Source organism: Neoarius graeffei, chromosome 15 (genome assembly GCF_027579695.1).
Source record: "Neoarius graeffei isolate fNeoGra1 chromosome 15, fNeoGra1.pri, whole genome shotgun sequence".
In the NCBI taxonomy this organism is placed as follows: Eukaryota; Metazoa; Chordata; class Actinopteri; order Siluriformes; family Ariidae; genus Neoarius; species Neoarius graeffei.
The window spans coordinates 24,099,020-24,121,842 of NC_083583.1; the positions used below are offsets into that span (position 1 = coordinate 24,099,020).

Here is a 22,823-nt window from a genome sequence, read left to right on the forward strand (position 1 = left end):
TCTTCTTATTATTATTGGAAGCAGTAGTAGCCATTTTGAACTTTTCTTGTTTTTTTTTTTAAAAATCACTCTTTGCTTGTTCGTTATTCTCTATGATTCATTATTTTTGGAAAAGCACCCCTGATTTTTAAACCTAATAAACCAGTGCAGGGGTGGCGTGGTGATTTAATGGTTAGCACTGTTGCCTCACAGCAAGAAGGTTCTGGGTTTGAGCCCAGTGGCTGATGGAAGCCTTTCTGTGTGGAGTTTGCATATTCTCCCCGTGTCTGTGTGGGTTTCCTCCGGGTGCCCTGGCTTCCCCCCACAGTTCAAAGTCATGCAGGTTAGGCTAAGTGGTGACTCTAAATTGACCGTAGGTGTGAATGTGAGTGTGAATGGTTGTTTGTCTCTATGTGTCAGCCTTGCGATGATCTGGCGACTTGTCTAGGGTGTACCCTGCCTCTCGCCCATAGTCAGTTGGGATAAGCTCCAGCTTGCCCGCGACCCTGCACAGGATAAACGGCTACAGATAATGGATGGATAAACTAGTGCAGTGGTAGCTGGAATGTAATAGCTCTGTTTTATTGTTATAGTTCTGTTTTATGAAGGCTATGAGTTCAATTCCCAGGCAGAACCAGAGCAGGGCCATTAATTAAGCAAGACCTTTAACTGCTCATTTCTGTGCTTGGATTGAATTCTTATAAATCTCTATAGATAAACTGTCTGTCAAAAAAAATGCTATATAGCCAAAAGTTTGTGGACACCAGATCATTACAGCTATAAATGTTTATTTTAGTTCTCCTTTACTGTTATAATAACCTCCACTCTTCTGTGAAGGCTTTCCACTAGGTTATGGAGCGTGCCTGTGGGGATTTGTGATCATTCAGCCACAAGAACATTAGTGAGGTCAGGTACTGATGTTGGGTGAGGAGGCTTGGTGTACAGTCAGTGTTCCAGTTCATCCCAAAGGTGTTCAGTGGGGTTGAGGTCTGAACTCTGGGCAGACCACTCAAGTTCATCCACTCCAACCTTGGCAAACCACATCTTCATGGACATTGCTTTGCGCACAGGGCCATTGTCATGCTGGAACAGGTTCAGGCCTCTTAGTTCCAGTGAAGGGGATTTTTAAAAAAATGCTACAGCTTACAAAGACATTCTAGACAATCGTGTGCTTCCAAATTTGTGACAATCGTTTCAGGAAGAACCACATATAGGTGTGATGGTCATGTGTCCACATACTTTTGGCTATATGGTGTAAATGTAAGCTAATTAACCTAAAAATCATTTTACCATGTACACAATCAAATCACTTTTCCACCACTCTCAGGGAGATAAAGTCCAGTTTTCAGGTGGACCATGCACTACTACGAGGCCTTAACATTTCTGAAGTTTGGCTTTTTGTTTGTTCGCTGGTTTGATTGTTTACTGCAGAATGACTTCACGTGTCTCAGGAAGCTTGAATGCAAGCAGGCCTCCACACATCAAGGCTGAGAAGGACAGTAAGATGGGAACAATCTTAGTGATTCCAACAAACTTGGAGAAGATGAAGGTGCTAATGATGGCTGCCAACTTGCACAGGCCATTCAGCACGCCAAACGCAGTTGCTCTGCAGAGAAAAAGAGTGCAACGTGAAAGCTCAATCAGGAAAATTCAGTTAAAATGTTTATTACAATGTGATCTTTGTAGTAAGTAGCCATGGCCTAGCTGGGAAGCTGTGGTCTAATGGTTAGAGAAGCAGCTTTGGAACCAAAAGATTACTGGTTTGATTCCCTGGACCAGCAGAAATGGTTGAAGTGCCCTTAAGCAAGGTAGCTAACCCCAGGCTGCTCTGGGTATGTTGCATGTCGCTCTGGATAAGAGTGTCTGCTAAATGCCTGGAATGTAACTATACTGTATAAAGGTCAGTAAAAAATAATGCATTTAGTATGTAATGTTATAGAGTATATAGGTGAGTCCATATTTTTTAAATAAATAAATAAATTATACTTCATGAAATACTTTCAGACAGCAGTTCAATATCTGCTGGTATATACCGTATAATGACATCACAAAAATAGCAGTTTGATAGCAGTTTACGCCACAGTGCTTTTGAATTCTCAAATCCGATTGGTCAAAAGGAGTAGGTTTCTGAATTATTGATAACATGAAATTCAAATTACAGGTTTATATTAATGCGCTCTTTCTAATACATTACTGTTCCTATCATAACGCATTCCAAAGGGATTTGTATAGGAGTGGATACGCCACATAAACAGATGAAAACACTGTTATTGTGGATACAGTAGAGTTTTCTGTAGATGTTTATATAGCCTTTTTGGAAGGAGTCTCCAGTGTCAGTACATTGCAACAGTCGGCGGTAAAAGTGTTAACTTTATGTTTTCTGAAATCTTTACAACTGAAGGTGTCTTAGTAACGTGACGAGCTGCATTACCTTCTTCCAAGAAGGAGAAAAACATAACCCAAGGCATTACTATAGCTGTTATAACAAATAGTCCTGGGTATGACTTTAAACTGCAACCGGTGGTGAGTCTCAGGTCCGGGAGGACTTGAGTACTGGGGAAAGTGGAATTACCCCTGAATCACCATTGCTCCCAGGTCCACTCTGACCCAGACTGGGAGCACCTGCCTGGGTTCCAGCTATGGGTTAAATAGTATATCACCAATAAGGTGCTGGCAGCAGGGTGCTTTTTGATGCAATGTGGTAGATGAACCCAACAGGGTCGATGGTACACCATCAGATGGCATGCGGAAGAGCCAGCCAAATGGCCAACAGAAGGCATCACTCGGCAAGTCAGTTGTCACTGCGGGGCAACTTCCATACCTGTCAGGTCTCTGGCACTTTTGTGTACCACTTAGCATCAGGTCTGGAGGTCCAGAGAGACAACACGATGGGGGCATGACATTGTTTGTCTTACCTTACTGTGTAAGGCACTTCATTAGGAGAGGAGAATAGTATGTGAGAGCTCACGAGGCCAGGGATTCCGTGGTGGCTCGGCCAGGCCATTTGTGCTGCCGGTGTGGGCGACTCTGTCGCTCTGGTGTGGGCTTTGCGGCTCATCTGCATTTCCTAATGAAGCAGTCATCATCGCTAGCAATGGACAGCTGATGATAACGTTAGTGAGTTTTCATGGATGAGTTTTCATGTACTGAAGGTTATGAAGATGACTAACAAATCAATTAAAAAATAGATATAGCTAATACTTTTCTGAGGCAAATAACGTAAAACATTCCGGCATTTAAAACCTATGTTTTATTCACTGAATCAGTGCTATATTGTAGCGTGTGATTGCCACCAACAATAATTTTGATTCATTTCATTTAAAGGCTGAAGATTCTCCACAAGGAGGCGATCTTACTTTAGCAGCCTTTGGGTGCATCCTTGTTAAACACACACCAGCATGACCTGAGAAGCACATACATGCTTGTGCTCCCACATTGTGTGTATACGATTGTATATGATTTAATTAAAGGGTCAAAACACACCCTACAAAATGCAGCCTATAATATTCAGGAGAAATATGACCATGTTGACACGGTGTAGTTATGGTCTATAAAATAATCTGTGAAATCAGCTCTACCTGTTAGAGGCTGGATAAAGCTCAACTGTTATAACTTCAATTCCGTTCCAGGCGGCTGCACATGCTGCGTAGAACAGACACTGGAAACTGATCACAGCACCGGGACTGAAGCAGAGGTAGAGGAAGAAAGTACAGCCAGAGGACACCAGCATGGAGCTACCTGTGACACCACACACACACACACACGTGTGTCTTATTCTCCTTGTGAGGACCTTTATCAGAATTATTAATGCTACATTTAAATCTAATCCTAACATGAACCTCAGTAACCAAAAGGAAAATAAAAAAACTTAAATAAAAACTGCAGTTTTTGTAAAACTACTAAACGTAGTTTCATATCTGATGCTGAAATTGAAAATGATATTTTATTCCCTCCCAACTCAAAACACCAATATAAAAATGTTTAGTAAATTCACAGTTTGACATTGAAAATTGTTTTCTATTTTTTTAATTAAATGTGAAACAATACAAAAAATGTTTAGTAATTTAGCAATTCAAAATTTCAATGAAAAATGTTCTGCTTTTTTTTAAACTAAACGTGAAACAATTAAAATGTTTACCAATTCAGTATCGACACTAAAATTGAAAACGATCCTGTTTTTTGAACTAAACTTAAAACAATACTAAAATTTTCATTCGTAATTTTCATAACTTGACACTGAAATTGAAATTTAGCTCTTAAAAAAACCCCAAAAACCTTAAACTGAACCAATACTATGTTTCATGTGTTGATTTAGTAATCTCATCTCATTATCTCATCTCATCATCTGTAGCCGCTTTATCCTTCTACAGGGTCGCAGGCAAGCTGGAGCCTATCCCAGCTGACTACGGGCGAAAGGCGGGGTACACCCTGGACAAGTCGCCAGGTCATCACAGGGCTGACACATGGACACAGACAACCATTCACACTCACATTCACACCTACGGTCAATTTAGAGTCACCAGTTAACCTAACCTGCATGTCTTTGGACTGTGGGGGAAACCGGAGCACCCGGAGGAAACCCACGCGGACAACATGCAAACTCTGCACAGAAAGGCCCTCGCCGGCCACGGGGCTCAAACCCGGACCTTCTTGCTGTGAGGCGACAGCGCTAACCACTACACCACCGTGCCGCCTGATTTAGTAATCTGGCACTGAAATTAATACATTATGTTTTTTAACCAAAATATTGAGTGTTTTAATAATTCAATTTAAAAGATTTTCTTACTAAACTTAAATAGTAACACTATTAGTAATTTTATAATTTGATTTAAATTTTAAAATAATAATGAGACTTTTTTAATGAAACACAAAATAATACTAAAAATGTTATGGAATTTAAAAGTATGTTCTGTTTTTCTGGAATAAACATGAAACAATAAAAATGTTTAATAGTTTAGTAATTTAACATTAAAATGCACAAAAATGTACAGTGTCTTTTGTCCCCCTATTTTTTTCAACAAAACTTGAAAATAAAATGTGTTAAAAACATAAAAATACTAAAATGTGTGTTAAAAAACACATTCTAACTGGACATCATAATCTAAACCAAATGAATTGAAATTATATCCTAATCAAGTACCTTCAATATTTGTTCATGCTTTTTATTTTCAGACAAAGTACAATTGGAAAAAAATAACAGCAATGCAATTCACCTATAATTTTAATTCGTCCGATCTTATCCATCAGGAAGCCTGCGATGATGTTGCCTGGTAGCACAGACAAGCTGCCCAGAAAACTGACTAAATAAATTAAGATGTCATTTTCCTCTTGGAAGTTAAGATGGCAGCCGACTTTGGGATGAACAAATGTGGTGTTGGTGAAGTTGCAGTCGATGAATTTGGAATCATACCATAAATCTACAAAGAACAAAGAATAAACCTGATATAATTATTGACTATAAAGTCGACTGATGTAGCTGAAAATGATTTTGTTCCTTTGCATTGAAATACCTGTGTTATAGAAAAAAGTGTTCACGATGGTGCAGTTCACGAACAAGATGTCTGTTGACAGGATGTCCTCGAAAAAACAGTTTTCAAAGAGGCTATCTTCAAACCTGACATTTCTCATCTCCATGCCAATAAACCTGTACTCACAATACACACTAATGAATAATCAGTGAATGATTAAAGCTAACTAGTAAGCTAGTTAACTTTAGTACAGTGCTTTGCTATCAGATTGAATTTTTTAAATCTTATTTAGTGGGAACAGGAAGCCATGGCCTAATGGTTAGAGATGCAGCTTGGGGACTAAAAGGTTGCTGGTTTGATTCCCTGGACCAGCAGGAATGGCTGAAGTGCCTTTGAGCAAGGCACCTAACCCCCAACTACTCTGAGTATGTCACTATGTAAGAACATCTGCTAAATGTCTGTAATATAGAAGGTGTTGATTAATTTTCTATAACAGCAACTCTAGCATGATAGCTACTTAACAGCTCCATACAGTCTAACTCTAACGATAAATCTGTTAAAAATGTATAAATGTTGTGAGGGTGGCCCAAAGAAACCGCTGTCCAAGCAGCATATCGCTCTTCACTCCACCACTCCTGTGGTGTTGGAAAGACAGTGACATTTCAGCATCACTGTTTTGGAAGACCAAAAGCAGTGTGGCCACAGGTAGTGGCCTGCTGATTGTACACAGCTGAAGCAGCTCAAATGGCGCCTCAAGCTACCTTCCTCAAGCCACCAGGGGAGTATAAAGAGGCACCACCACACACACAAGTTAGTTGGGTTTGTCTTGTGCATGTTGACCGATTCTCTCTTCCTTCCTCTGCATAGGCCACCTCGCTGATGCTGAAGACGACGAGGACGACTGAGATCACTGTGCTCTCGCCGGTGATCACCTCCGCTCCTGCTACCAGTAGCAGGCCGATGAAAGACCCAGATGCAGTCAGCCCCTGCTGTGACCCCGCACTAGGCCTGTTCTGGCTCTCCAGAACCTGCACCGACTGCGCCATTCTCACTCCCCTTCCCTTCTTTAGTAATTAAAAGAGCACTTATTCTTTCTCTGAGACCATGGGTTGTGTGTCTGTGTTCCCTGCCGCAGCCACAAGTGCCACAATGTTGATATAGAGAATCTTTCTGGAAGGCATTTATTTACTTATTGATGGAAGGAGTCTCCAGTGTCAGTGCTTTGTAACACCCAGAAAATTTTCAGCTATGGAGACAAATTTATGGCTTCTGAGCAACATAATCTGTGTTTGTTATATTAATGACAAAATGTGTTGTTCCTTTTTAAAAAAATATTATTTGCCAAGTCTTTTCTGTTCTCTAAGTAGCCTGTCTGATATGGATAAATAGAAAGGAAAAACCATACCGGTCATTGATATAACGGCCCTCTCTGTGAATCTGGTTTTTCAGAGAAAAGTTGAAGTGAAAATATTCGATCTTCTCCCTGTAAAATATCTTGGTGTGATCCATGTACTCTTCATACTGCAGGTGTTTTATCTGGTCAGGAAACCACACAGAAAGGCCGTAATAGCTACAGAGCAAATGGAAACACAGTACCAAGTTAACAAACATGTACAGTATAAACCTGTAATGGAATATCATGTAAGATACACCATAATACTATAAACGCACATACATGTGCCCTGTAGAATAATTATGCATAATTTATTGGATAACTGTCATGGAGGAGAAAATTTATTTTACCCAAAAGCCATTGTAAACCAGACAATGGCAATGAACAATCCGTGGAGTCTCAGTTTAGGGGCGGCAAGTGACATCAAGTTCTTCATCACCTTTAAAAATACATTAAATGACAAATCAGTGGAGGGATTTTATCGTCAGGGTGTGTGAAGCTCTGATTTAAGCTTGATTTATGTTATACCTGCTTGACCAGGGTCATCTGTCTGACCATGAATCTTTGGAAGGCTGTGCCAGTCTCACTCTGGATCTCAATGAAATCATCCTCTTGATTTTGAGGAGCCTTAAACTGGGAAACCTGACAAATAGAGAAAGCAATAGTTATCATTTATCCTTAAATACAATCAACAACATTACAAATCGTCCATGTCCAGGTTCCCCCCTTCCATCCATCCATCCATCCATTCCACTTGTCCATCAGGGTCGCAGGGGAAGCTGGAGCCAATCCCAGCCAATCCCAGCTGACTTTGGGTGAAAGGCAGGGTACACCCTGGGCATGTTGCATTCACACTCACATTCACACCTATGGGCAAGTTTGAGTACAGTACCTCTTTTTGTGAAGGTCTCGAGCCAAACCGTTACACCAGTTAACCAAATCCACGTTTTTGGACTATGGGAGGAAACCAGAGCACCTGGAAGAAACCCATGCAGGCACTGGGAGAACGTGTAAACTCCACTCATCATACCCCTTTTCAACCAACAGGGAACGGGTTCTGTTCTTGTTCGCGCACCAAATTTTGAACTGTTCAGAGACTTTCGACCAAATATAACTTGGTTCCGAACCTGAAAAGTTGGTTCCCAACTGGAACCAAAATATAGCTGGTTTTTCCAGTGCAAACCATGATGACATCATTGTCATTAGTTTGGAGAGGAAGCGGAGCACTAGCCTGGGCCCGCCCATCCTAAGCGTGACGCAACACGAGGGCCTGTTGCAAACTTAGTCTGGCCAGGCAAGCTATCTACAGCTCTTCCAAGCTCCCGAAAAATCGGGAGCCAATCAACTTTGAGCATCTCCAACGGCCCTGGGTAGAGGCGTGTTCAAGGCACTGACGTAGTAGAACTGCGACCGGAAGCCATAGATTGTTTACAGAATCTATGCCGGAAGCGCTTCATTCACTAGAAACATTACGAACATGGAGCAAGTTCTCATTGAAAACGGAGCAAAGAGCAGCCCTGGAGGTATTTATTGAAAGGAAGGACGTTTTCGCCTTGCTCCCGACTGGCTTCGGTAAGAGTTTAATCTACCAGTTAGCCCCATCACGTCACATACGTCAGAGGAAAGAGTGATGTGATTGGTTTAAGCTTCGTCACAGCCTTTTCTGGCTTCAACCAGTAGCAAACTGAGGCATTTCAGGGAGGCGGGTCAACCACGCACTTTGGGAAACGGTTGGGCTTAATATCTTTGCCAGACCAAATGCTCGCAGAGCTTTGAAGTCGCGTTAGCCAGACTAGCGGAGCACAGCAGCAGAGAACATGACAGAAAAGGATACATCTTTAGAAAAAATGAGCTGGAAACAAATATCTATAGTGACAGAACAAAAGTAATCAATGCGAACCACCATCTTGCTACTACTGTTTACCGCCGTTGTGCATTGTGCAATACCCTCCATTCCTGATGCACCCTTGATTACAAAGGTTCCACTCAAAACTGGTGAAAATATGGGTCTGTTCGATAGCTGGTACCAAGGTTCAAAGAATCTTGAACGGAGGCAGTTCAAGAACCGGTTCCCTGTTGGTCAAAAAGGGGTAACAGTAGGGCCCCAGTCATCTGGCAGGTTCAAACCCAGAACCTTCTTGCTGTGATACTGCACCACCATGCCACCCAGGTACCCAGGTGCCCCCCCAAAAAAAAAAAAATAAATAAAAATTGCATAATGCTAAGTGCGGATTGTTAGCAAGAGTGCTCACAATCAGTGGGCAGTTCATGAAGATGAATCAGGCTGACGTCCTGAAAGTTTGTGTCTTTGCAGATTTACACTGAGCTCTACTCCATACAGGTTTGTGTGTCTGAGTAGTTGCATATTGACAGCTTTTGTTGTTTTGGCTGGTTCATTCACCATTATACCAATATGAATAAATTGCCCATAGGTGTGTATGTGAGTGTAAGTAGCTGCCTGTCTCTGTGTAGCCCTGCAATGGATTGGTGACTCATCCAGGGTGTGCCCCACCTCTCACCCAATGTCAGCTGGGATTGACTCCAGGTTCCCCATGATTCGCAATGGATAACTGGTATAGAAAATGAATGAATGGATAAAAAATATAAAATGATTTTCATTCACTGCTGAAGAATGTGAAATCAACATTCTCAGGAATTTTATCTCATCTCATCTCATTATCTCTAGCCGCTTTATCCTTCTACAGGGTCGCAGGCAAGCTGGAGCCTATCCCAGCTGACTACGGGCGAAAGGCGGGGTACACCCTGGACAAGTCGCCAGGTCATCACAGGGCTGACACATAGACACAGACAACCATTCACACTCACATTCACACCTACGGTCAATTTAGAGTCACCAGTTAACCTAACCTGCATGTCTTTGGACTGTGGGGGAAACCGGAGCACCCGGAGGAAACCCACGCGGACACGGGGAGAACATGCAAACTCCACACAGAAAGGCCCTCGCCGGCCCCGGGGCTCGAACCCAGGACCTTCTTGCTGTGAGGCGACAGCGCTAACCACTACACCACCGTGCCGCCCGAATTTTATTTTGATAAATTTAGATAAATCAATAAATTGATTTTAATGTAATTCATGCCACCTGACTTCTTCTAAAACACCATGCATCTGTAAAAACATGAATACTTTTTTAGCAGTTTTATAATGCAATGAAATATTTTCAACTAAACTGCATTACACTTATATTGGTGGATAGTATGATGAGAATACTGTATGTACATAAACAATGGCATCATTTTATTTCTCATTATCTTTTTTTCAACAAATTAAAAGTAAATTAAAGAGCTTTATTGTCTGGTTTATAGTTTTTACATCTACATCCTAGTTACCTCTAAATCAAATTATATCTACAACAATGCCACTTACTGTGAAGTACTATGATGTACTCATGTAACCTATGCATCAGAAAGTTGTATATTTTAGATTTACATTTAAAAGAGTTTCCAATAGTGTCTATTATTATACATACAGGCCACTTTTCCCATGGAATAAAAACATGTATTCTATTCCCTGGGCGGCACGGTGGTGTAGTGGTTAGCGCTGTCGCCTCACAGCAAGAAGGTCCGGGTTCGAGCCTCATGGCCGGCGAGGGCCTTTCTGTGCGGAGTTTGCATGTTGTCTGCGTGGGTTTCCTCCGGGTGCTCCAGTTTCCCCCACAGTCCAAAGACATGCAGGTTAGGCTAACTGGTGACTCTAAATTGACCGTAGGTGTGAATGGTTGTCTGTATCCTATGTGTCAGCCCTGTGATGACCTGGCGACTTGTCCAGGGTGTACCCTGCCTTTTGCCTGTAGTCAGCTGGGATAGGCTCCAGCTTGCCTGCGACCCTGTAGAAGGATAAAGTGGCTAGAGATAATGAGATGAGATGAGATTCTATTCCCTTCCAGCGGGTTTATTGATGACATGCAATATTATCATATCGCTTATCCTGCATGTATTACGCCGCTCTCCCCAATGGAGAATGAGCATGCAATATTGTTATAATATTGCACATTGTCAAGACAACACGATGTCATATCGGAGCTGATGCGAAGATCCAATGACAAAACTTTTCTGCTGCGCATGCACACAATCATTTGTTGGCCAGGAAAGAGAGAAGATCCAGTGCTAGGGTTAAGCACTAAATAAATAAACTGAAACTAAAGATGCGCTGAACACCTGAAAGGCTACCAAAACTTCATTATATATTCTTCACACATATTTACAAGAGAAAAACGTACCAATGGACATCGAAAAACTGGAAAAGAGACACGTTGGAGACATAAAACTTCCGTGCTAGCGAGTGACTGACAGTTTGTACACAAAAATGGCTGCGAGGTTTGCTTCATTAAAACCAGAAGATTTAGAGAGAATTTTGAAAGAGAAAGATGCGCTGAACACCCGAAAGGCTACCAAAACTTCACTGGATATTCTTCACACATTTAATCTTCCGCATTAAATATATGGAAAAACTGGAAAAGAGACACGTCGGAGACGTAAAACTTCCATGCTAGCAAGTGACTGACAGTTTGTACACAAACATGGCCGTGAGGTTTGCTTTATTAAAAGCTGAAGATTTAAAGAGAAAGACACGTTGGACACCTGAAAGGCTACCAAAACTTCACTGGATATTCTTCACGCATATTTACAAGAGAAAAACATACCAGTGGACATTGAAAAACTGGAAAAGAGAGCAATAGCAGAAATATTGTCAAAGTTCTACTTGGAGGTGAGGAAAAGTGACGGAGACTTTTACAAGAGGACTTCACTCGTGGACTTCACTCAGCAAAGCCGTTTTGTTTTGAACAACTGCAATGTAACAATTAACTCCGACCAAAAGTAACTTTGAACTTGAGCTGTCAACCTGTATATAGCTTGTATATAAGTTGGGTTGTTGTTCAGGCTTTTAGGACTTGTACTATTTTTATTGTTAGAACTTTGACTTTGTACATTGGATTGACAGAACATTGAATTACATTTGATCAGAATCGTCATTCAATATTGGTAAGTTACCCCCCCTGTTCTTAACTTTTTGTAAAATCTATAATTGTTCCAGGGTGGCACGGTGGTGTAGTGGTTAGCGCTGTCGCCTCACAGCAAGAAGGTCTGGGTTCAAGCCCTGTGGCCGGCGAGGGCCTTTCTGTGTGGGGTTTGCATGTTCTCCCCATGTCTGTGTGGGTTTCCCCGCAGTCCAAAGACATGCAGGTTAGGTTAACTGGTGACTCTAAAGTGAGTGTGAATGGTTGTCTGTGTCTATGTGTCAGCCCTGTGATGACCTGGCGACTTGTCCAGGGTGTACCCTGCCTTTCGCCCGTAGTCAGCTGGGATAGGCTCCAGCTTGCCTGCGACCTTGTAGAAGGATAAAGCGGCTAGAGATAATGAGATGAGATGAGATAATTGTTCCATCGAATGTGTATGTATAATAATAATATTGGCTGGCTTTTTTTGTGGTCGATCAGATATATTCCATTCAGCTACTCGTCTTCGACTTGTTCAATATCATGCTAGGTGAATGGAATATATCTGATAGACCACGAAAAAATGCCAGCCAATATTATTTAAATATTCTATACACTGCAATGTAGAGCCAAAACCACAAGAAATGTCAATGTCTTATTATTTAAAAACTGTGATATCTAAAGATATGTAACCCGTGAGTATACAGTGATGAGTGATTATTGTTTAGATGAATACTGTTTTAATAGTCATATTCCTTTATCATAACATATCCCTATTGACTCACTGGTAATATTTTTGGTTCAACTGCTTAAAAATGCTTCTCATCTCATTATCTCTAGCCGCTTTATCCTATTCTACAGGGTCACAGGCAAGCTGGAGCCTATCCCAGCTGACTACGGGCAAAAGGTGGGGTGCACCCTGGACAAGTCGCCAGGTCATCGCAGGGCTGACACTTATGGCCCTTTTCCACTACCCTTTTTCAGCTCACTTCAGCTCGCTTCAGCTCACTTCAGCCCGACACGGCTCGCGTTTCGACTACCAAAAACCAGCACGACTCAGCTCGTTTCAGCCCTGCTTAGCCCCTAAAACTCGCACCGTTTTGGAGTGGGGCTGAAGCGAGCCAAACCGTGCCGACTGAGGCTGGGGGCGTGAGCAGACACTCCCCTGTGCACTGATTGGTGAGGAGGAGTGTCCTCACATGCCCACACACGCCCCGCGAGCGCGCTGGGATCTGTAAACACCGCAAACCCGGAAGGAGAATAATTATGAATTACGAGAATTTCTGAAGCCTTATGCGCCTCGCCTCATCTATACGCTCTTGCCAGTATCTGTTGGCGTTGTCGGTGACAACAAGCCACAGCACCAAGACCAGCAACACTAACGACTCCATGTCCTCCATGTTTATTGTTTACTATTCGGGTCGTGAGACTACCGCTTAAAAGATCACTGAATCAGTGACATACAGAGCATCGTGGACGAGTTCGCGGAGCGCAAGGCTCGTCGTATGCCCTTCAAATAATGCGCGCAGTAGGCTATTGATGTTTTATTATGAGCCATGTACAGTATGTCGCCGAATGTTTTTTTTGTTTCTGAGTTACATGTTCGTTTGAAGGACTTAATGTACAAAATAACATAGTTGCACCCCGTAGTGTTGAAATTGGTAAACACAGTGCATTCAGTGAGGTTTGCACCGCCCTCCTTTTATTTCTGACTCTTCCTGTCACCGTTGCAACCTCTGAGCGCTCATTCGTATGCCCTTCAAATAATGTGCGCAGTATAGGCTATTGATGTTTTATTATGAGCCATGTACAGTATCCTAATGTTTTTTGTTTCTGAGTTACATGTTCGTTTGAAGGACTTGATGTACTAAATAACATAGTTGCACCCGGTAGTGTTGAAATTGGTAAACACCGCAGTTGCGGACATTTTGTAGCCTAAAATGATGTTATGATAAGCTTTAATAAAGGGCCCGGTCATTTGCCCCGCCCCCGGCCCGGCTCTGACTTGTTCCGCCACTGTCACTGATGTCACTGTTTGCGCTGCTTAACGACATCACATGACGTCCACCCACTTTCGCTAACTCCACCCAATGTGTCCACCCACTTCCAGCCAGCACGGTTCAGCGCGGTTGTAGTCGAAATGCAACTCCAATAGCCCCACTCAGCCCGACTCAGCTCGACTCGGCACGGCACGGCTCAGCCGCGTTTGTAGTGGAAAAGCGGCAATAGACACAGACAACCATTCACACTCACACCTACAGTCAATTTAGAGTCACCAGTTAACCTAACCTGCATGTCTTTGGGGGAAACCGGAGCACCCGGAGGAAACCCACGCGGACAACATGCAAACTCTGCACAGAAAGGCCCTCGCCGGCCACGGGGCTCAAACCCGGACCTTCTTGCTGTGAGGCGACAGCGCTAACCACTACACCACCGTGCCGCCCCTTAAGAATGCTTTCTTCCACCAAAAGAATAAAACACCATTGAAGTCTGAGCTGATTTGAAATATAAATGTGTGCAAGTGAAGTCTCTGTATTATTGATCTCAGATTTAGTCTATGCTATGATTCACACACCTGAAACACTCTCTCTGGTTCACCTTTCGCCCTCCAGTTGGTGTCATGGACACGTCGCAGGATCATCCAGGCCTCGTCATGCCTTGCATTCTGAAAACAGGCATGTTTACAGGCACACTGGGGTTTCAGAACATTTACACAATGTTGTTGCAAATATTTAATGAAGGGCCGGTCATTGCAAGGAATAAATCTACAATCCATAACATCATTAAAAGATTCAGAGAATCCAAAGAAATCTCTGCATGTAAGGGGCAAGGCCAAAAACCAGCAATAAATGCCCGTGACCTTCGATCCCTCAGGTGGCACTTCATTAAAAACTGACATAATTGTGTAAAGGATATTACTACATGGGCTTGGGAACACTCCATGCAAAGTGAAAGCCAGATATCAACAACATCCAGAAAGGCTGCCGAATTCTCTGGGTTTGAGCTCATCTGAAATGGACTGGCACAAAGATGAAGTGTGCTGTGGTCTGACGAGTCCACATCTTGAATTGTTTTTGGAAATCATGGACATTGTGTCATCCAAGCTAAAGAGGAAAAGGACCCTCCAGATTGTTACCAGCACAAAGTTCAAAAGCCAGCATCTGTGTGTTAGTGCCTGTGGCATGGGTCACTTGTACATCTGTGAAGGCACCATTAATGCTGAAAGGTACATACAGGTTTTGGATCAACATATGCTATCATCCAGATGACGTCTTTTTCAGGGACCTCCCTGTTTACTCCAGCAAAACAATGTCAATGCACATTCTGCACAAGTTACAACAGCGTGGCTTTAGAATAAAAGAGTGCAGGTGCTAAACTGGTCTGCCTTTCACCCATTGAAAATGTGTGGCGCAATATGAAGCACAAAATACAATAACAGACTCTAGACTGTTGAACAGCTTAAGTCATATATCAAGCAAGAGTGGGAAAGAATTTCATATTGAAAACTTAAACAATGTGTGTGCTCAGTTCCCAAATGCTTACTGGGTGTTGTTAAAAATAAAGGTGATGTAACGCAGTGGTACACATATCCCGTCCCAACTTTTTTGGAACGTGTTAGAGACATCAAATTCAGAATGAGTGTATATTTACAAAAACAATAAAGTTTCAGTTTGAACATTAAATATCTTGTTTTTGTATTGTATTCAGCCGAATACAGTACCAGTCAAAAGTTTGTATACCCCTATTCATTCATAGGGTTTTTTTTTAATGTATTTGGACTATTTTCTACATTGTAGAACAATATCGAAGACATCAAAACTATGAAATTACATATGGGACATATGTGGAATTATGTGATAAGCAAAAAATGGTTAAGAAATACAAAATGTTTCATGTTTTAAATTCTTCAAAGTAGCCACTGTTTACCTTGATGACTGACTGTACACTATTGATGTTACCTTAACCAGCTTCACGAGGGAGTCACCTGGAATGCTTTTCAATTAACAGGTGTGTCTTGTCAAAAGTTAATTAGTGCAATTTCTTGCCTTCTTAATGCATTTTGAGATCAAACAGTAAATAGCCCTATTCCACAACTGTATTATGTCATATTATGCCACATTATGTCAAGAACCACTCAACTAAGTAAAAAGAAATTACGTCCATCATTACTTTAAAACACGAAGAGTCTTTTAATGAATAAAAATAAAGATGAAAAATGGCACAGCTGGTGAGGAATGAATGGGCGATGCTGAGGTGGGTGTGTGGTGTGATGCCTGAGGATATTAGCTCCTGTGGCCTGTGTGCGAGGCTGAAGATTGATGATCTTGAAACTGCTCCAAAATGTAGGCACCTACATTGGTTTGGCCATGCCCAGAGAAGCGAAGCCTGGATAAATGAGATATCAGTTTTCCAGGTGGATGGGTGTAAGAAATGGGGTAGGCTCCATAAAACATGGGGAGAGGTGCTATCTGAGGACCTGAGATTGAGTGGCCTCACTGTTGCAGATGCCCATGATCGAATAACGTGGAGGAGGAAACTACATTCATATCATGCAACGTCAAACCCGCTTGCCAGCAGATAGCAAGCATAAAGAGAGAGAGAGAAAGAAACCAATGAATTAGAAGGTGTGTCTAAACTTGTATAATTTCTTTGGTGTGTCCAAACTTTATAGGTCAAAAAGAATTTGCAAATCATTGCATTCTGTTTTAATTTACATTTTACACAGCATCCTAACTTTGTCATCGGCGTTGTAGTTAACTGAGATGGTAAAGGGATCACAAGGCGTGCACCGCACAGAATCACTGCCAAACTCTGCCAATGTAACATGATTGGCATTACCTCAAGGAGGTAGCGTGGGCTCTCCGGCATAAACACGAGTCCGGTGAGAGCGGCCAGTGAGGGTAGCAAACACACCAACACAAACACTCTCCAGCTGGGGAATCGGAACCCAATGCGCATATGGGAACTCCAACCTGCAACACGCAAACAGAAATCTCAGGTCACTTCACTACCATAATAAGCCTTCTTCTAACATTGATCTGACATATCTCTAATGTTGTCATAATGTTGCAGATATATTATTCTTTCTCTAAAAAGAAGATGACCAAGGGCATGACCCAAGTGGAGCAGGGTTTGAGTAACACTTCTTCTAAAATATATTTTAATTAAAAAAATTAGTGTACCCATTTTGAAAAAGTCACTTTTTCAGTGCTTGTGTACATACATTTGGATATCTGGAGAGCCTACCAACCCATAAACTCTGAAATAAGACAACGCAGTCAGTTTCTTTTGTTCTGTCAATTTCAGAAAACATGCTTCAACAAATCATTCATACTTGGCTCTTCTTTTTATGTCACAAGAGGAGTTCATTAGAATTATACCACCCCCTCATCTGAGTATCTCCATCCACAGTTTGAGAACTGCCTTTGTGAATGACTATTCATGAATAAAGTGCTACCCGATTGGCTGGTGGAAGAGGGGGGTGGGGTGAGCAATGGCTCATTATCATTTAAAGCAAGAGGAACTCAAATCAGTCGTTTTGAACAGGGCTGTTTAGACAGGGTGAGAAGGGAGCTGTGGTGTTTTATCCTTGTGGAATTTTGACCAAATCATGTCACAGACATTTGATTAAGACCTCAGGGAACTGTGCCAACTTATGGAAAAGGGGTACAATATGTCAACTTTAGGCGGCATGGTGGTGTAGTGGTTAGCGCTGTTGCCTCACAGCGAGAAGGTCCGGATTCGAGCCCCGTGGCCGGTGAGGGCCTTTCTATGCGGAGTTTGCATGTTCTCCCCGTGTCCGCGTGGGTTTCCTCCAGGTGCTCCGGTTTCCCCCCACAGTCCAAAGACATGCAGGTTAGGTTAACTGGTGACTCTAAATTGAGCGTAGGTGTGAATGTGAGTGTGAATGGTTGTCTGTGTCTATGTGTCAGCCCTGTGATGACCTGGCAACTTGTCCAGGGTGTACCCCGCCTTTCGCCCATAGTCAGCTGGGATAGGCTCCAGCTTGCCTGCGACCCTGTAGAACAGGATAAAGCAGCTAGAGATAATGAGATGAGATGTCAACTTTAAAGGGTGACTAGTAAGGTGTACAATAACTCTAGTAATAAAAAACAATAGGGTTCCAGCATATCAATTGCTTGGAGCCTTAAAATCATGATCGAAAACTTTTAAAGCTTGGTTTAATATAAAACTGACAAACAAATACATAATTAAATAAAAACTTCAGGAGTATTATTTTAGCGCAAGTATGGAATTTTATTCCATAGATGATATATCAGAGATCCATTTAGTTTAAAATCAGTTGTTCGGGAACTTTCGCTGACTGTTTAATACTAGAATATAAAACTCCCAGTAGGTTCAGACATTTCTCGCTCTTGTAAATCCATTCCTTTCCAATTAGATTTCCCCTTCCTTTCCATGTATGAAGCTGCTTGGGTTACAGAGGGATAATAAATATTTAACAGTGATTCCACTAAATGAAGCTGTACATGAGCTGATAGCCGACGAGGAGCGTAGTGCCGAGTTGGCTATAAGCCATGTACGACGAGATTGAGTGGAATAACTGTTTTATTCTATACACAGTCACTGGATTTTGAGAAACAGCATTTTTCTTTTTATTTTTTGCAAATTCAATAAATAAAAACTTTATACAAAATGTCAGACAAAATCATGTCTGGTTAGAATGTAAACAAACTGGCGAAATGAGAGTAGCAATTTGTGAAAAATGTGAAAATCCTTGAAAAATAAAAAAGATATGTTCTTACTATCATATACTTTCATTCCATATTTTGTTGCTTTTTTTGTATTCTTTGGGGTTTTGTTTTCAAGTTGACTTTTTATTTGGTCCTTCATTGGTTCAGCAACATGCTCCGCTATTTTGTTTTTCATTACTCATGGTATATGAGCTGATTGGCTCTGATCTACTACTAGACTATCAGAGCACACGATTGCTCATATCCAGTGAATGTGGACAGAATAAAGACTGATATTCTGGAAGGACTTCAACATGATGGGGCATGCGGTTGTAGGAAAATAATAAATGACATGGTGGAGTGATGGCCCGATAAGAAACAGACTTGCTGTTACTACCCCAAAGTTGAGTATTTTCCAGTAACAGAAGTGTTTTATTCCTCTTACACCAAAGCAATTTACCAATGATTTTTTTTTCATTTAAAATACAGCACATCATTTAATATTGAGGAACAATCACAAAAGAAGTTCTTGCTATTACTTATGTTACAACATTTATAAACAATTGTTCCCTCATCATCCTCATTTTCTCTCCCTCTTGAAGTTAATAAGACAATAGAGCTGCTTATCATTTTACTAAGAAACAGAAAAAAATTATGCCAGACAACTTAAAAAGCTAACACTGCAAACTCCTTGAAAAACTTTAAATAAACATCTCCTTATAGAACACTTCAATGAATATTAATGCATGTTTAACAGTTATTCCATGAAATCGAGTTATACATGAGCTGATCGCCGACAAGGCGGGTAGAGCTGAGTCAGCTATAAGCCATGTACGGCGTGATTGAGTGGAATAACGGTTTTATTCTATCCACATTCACTGGATTTTGAGAAACAGAGCATTTTTATCTTTTGCAAATTCGGTAAATAAAAACTTTTTTTTCCCACAATTTCCGACAAAATCATTTCTACTTAGTGGACATGTGACAAACTGCATACATGCTTAGTAGCAATTTGTGAAAAATGCTCTAATAATAATTCTTGAAAAAAAAAGATACGTTCTTACCATCAAATACTTTCATTCCATATTTTGTTGCTTTTTTTTTGCATTTTTGGGGATTTTGTTTTCGAGTAGAGTTTTTATTTCATCCTCGGTTGATTAAGCAACACGTTCCATCATTTTGTTTTTCTCTATTCACGGTATATGAGCTGATATCCTAGTAGTAGTGTAGCTAATCAGAGCACACGATTGCTCATATCCAGTGAATGTGGACAGAATAACAGTGATTATCCATGTTTCTAATCCATTGATGTGGTGTGTCTGCCATAAAAGTACCTGTGTATATGGTTAAGATAGAAAAAATTATGTATTAGGAAGACTGCATTAATTGAAATGTGAGATTTGAATTACTACTGGCACAACTGTCAGAGCTGCTTTTATAGAAAATGAATCATGTTCATATAATAAGAAAGGGAATGAATCAAGAGGAATGTAAAGTAGCAATTTTAGTACTCTAATCCTCAGTGTTCATATCCTTATTCATATCTTCACATTCATATTTACCTCCCTTCCACCTAAACAGATGCTTCCAGGCTTACCCTCTGATTTTTAAATGATAATTATGGTCTTTATCACCATGTTGATGATTAGCATAAAGATGCTGAAGGTTAAGATGGTTATTACCATAATGAGGGATGATTCCCCAGGCGCTGAAGGAAGCGTACAGGCCTCCCAGCATCCAGAACAGACACAGCCAGCTCAGGTGTTCGCCCCTTTTATCCATCTGCAGGAACTCAGCAAAGTATGTGTACACAATGGGGATGGAGCCACCTATTCTGTAGAGAACAGAGAAACACTGGGGGATACTTATAGTTGTGCAGTGAGTTAACACAATGATAGAGACAGACATTTCCATCCATCCATTATCTGTAGCCGCTTATCCTGTCCTACAGGATCGCAGGCAAGCTGTAGCCTATCCCAGCTAACTATGGGTGAGAGGTGGGGTACACCCTGGACAAGTCGCCAGGTCATCACAGGGCTGACACATAGACACAGACAACCATTCACACCTACGGTCAATTTAGAGCCACCAGTTAGCCTAACCTGCATGTCTTTGGGGGAAACCAGAGGAAACCCACACAGAGAACATGCAAACTCCACACAGAAAGGCCCTCGTCGGCCGCTGGGCTCAAACCCAGGACTTTCTTGCTGTGAGGTGACAGTGCTAACCTGACAGACATTTCGAACAAGGGAAATATGACTGATAATACAGTTGAACACACAGTGTAGTATGACACCTTGAGGAGGAATGTTTGTTCAACAGTGAATGTGTACACTTCTGAAAAATGTCACTCATTTTGAGTGTTTGAGGTGTGAAAGCATTAAGAGAAACATATAATGATTAAGGTAACACACTAGAGGTAGAAACAACAATGCCTTTGTCGATCATTTTTCAGATCTATACACCAATCAGCCATAACATTAAAATCACTGACTGGTGAAGTGAATAACATTGATTATCACTGATTTGCACTGGGATATATTAGGCAGCAACCGAACAGTCAGTTTTCAAAGTTGATGTGCTGAAAGCAGGAAAAATGGGCAATTGTAAAGATCTGAATGACTTTGATAAGGGCCAAATTGTAATGGCTAGATGACTGGGTCTGAGCATCTCCAAAATGGCACATATTATTATTATTATTATTATTATTATTATTATTATTAATAATAATAATAATAATAATAATAATAATAATAATACATGCACGTTCCTTTCAGGTGTTCAACGCATCTTTCTCTTTCAAAATTCTCAAAATCTTCCATACTTAACAAAGCAAACCTGGCGGCCATGTTTGTTCACACATTGTTCTCACTAGCGCGGAAGTTTTACGTCTCCGAAGTGTGACATCACATTGTCTTAACAACCATGCAATATCGTAAACCATATTCAACACTTATTCTCCACTGGGTAGAGTGGTATAATACACATAAGATAAGTGATATGTTAACAATATTGCATGCTGTCAAACCAAATGAATGAAACCTACTAGAAGGGAATAGAGTACATGTTTTTATTCCATCGATAAAGTGTCCTGTATGTATAATAGTTACTAATATTGTATGAGCTTTGTAATATTGTATGATCGGTCTCTGTGTATACTTGCATTTACAAAGGAAAACGTGCATTACCCAATTCCGGAGCACAGTCTGCAGAACAGGAAGAAGCCGTAGTACTCAGAGAAGGAGGAGAGGAAAGAGAAGATGCAGTTGATGGCGAGAGCATTGAGGAGACACTGACGACGTCCCAGTTTATCAGCCAGACCTCCCCACACTACGGCTCCCAGCATCATCCCCACGTACACAATCAGACCTGCACTCACCACACACACACACACACACACACACACACACAGAGTTCATATCCATATATGACACACAATACTGTATATTTTACATTTACAGTGGCATGAAAAAGTATTAATCCCCCTTGGTGTTTGTCCTGTTTTGTCACATTACAAGCTGGAATTAAAATTGATTTTTGGGAGTTAGCACCATTTTATTGACAACATGCCTACCACTTTAAAGGTGCAAATTGTTGTTTTTTATTGCGACACCAACAATAATTAAGATGAAAAAAAAACCCACCCCAGAAATCTGGATTGTGCATAGGTATTCACCCCCTTTTGTATGAAACCCCTAAATAAGAGCTGGTCCAACCAATTCACTTCATAAGTCACATAATTAGTTGACTAAGATCCACCTGTGTGCAAGCAATGTGTCACATGATCTGTCACATGATGTCTGTATAAATCAACCTGTACTGGAAGGACCCTGACTCTGTTACACTACTAAGCAAGCAACATGAGAACCAAGGAGCCTCCAAACAGGTCAGAGACAAAATTGTGGAGAAGTATAGATCAGGGTTGGGTTATAAAAAATATCCCACACTTTGAATATCCCAGGGAGCACCATTAAATCCATTATAGCAAAATGGAAAGAATATGGCACCACTACAAACCTGACAAGAGAAGGCCGCCCACAAAACTCACAGACCGGGCAAGGAGGGCATTAATCAGAGATGCAACAAAAACACCAAAGATAACACTGAAGGAGCTGCAAAGATCCACAGTGGAGATGGGAGTATCTTTCCATTGGACCACTTTAAACCGTACACTCCACAGAGTGGGGCTTTATAGAAGAGTATACAGAAAAAAAGTCATTGCTTAAGAAAATGCATTTGTAGTTTGCCCAACAGCATGTGACAGACTCCCCAAACACATGGAAGAAGATTCTCTGGTCAAATGAGACTAAAATTGATCTTTTTGGCCATCATAG

The 22,823-nt window shown here is 41.3% G+C and overlaps 1 protein-coding gene across 1 annotated transcript in view; it reads right to left on the minus strand.

Moving 5' to 3' along the window:
• Window positions 1-324: 324 nt before the first annotated feature.
• Window positions 325-22,823, minus strand: part of sv2ba (synaptic vesicle glycoprotein 2Ba) — a 56,730-nt gene continuing 34,231 nt past the window's right edge. The window contains exons 3-13 of the mRNA XM_060940467.1: window positions 21,678-21,858; window positions 20,172-20,323; window positions 16,634-16,767; window positions 14,370-14,459; window positions 7,369-7,482; window positions 7,191-7,279; window positions 6,853-7,017; window positions 5,490-5,623; window positions 5,193-5,396; window positions 3,558-3,717; window positions 325-1,585 (exon numbers count right to left, since the gene is read on the minus strand). Of these exons, the coding sequence (XP_060796450.1) occupies window positions 1,402-1,585; window positions 3,558-3,717; window positions 5,193-5,396; window positions 5,490-5,623; window positions 6,853-7,017; window positions 7,191-7,279; window positions 7,369-7,482; window positions 14,370-14,459; window positions 16,634-16,767; window positions 20,172-20,323; window positions 21,678-21,858 (1,607 nt within the window). The 3' untranslated portion in view covers window positions 325-1,401. The remainder of the gene's footprint in view (window positions 1,586-3,557; window positions 3,718-5,192; window positions 5,397-5,489; window positions 5,624-6,852; window positions 7,018-7,190; window positions 7,280-7,368; window positions 7,483-14,369; window positions 14,460-16,633; window positions 16,768-20,171; window positions 20,324-21,677; window positions 21,859-22,823) is intronic.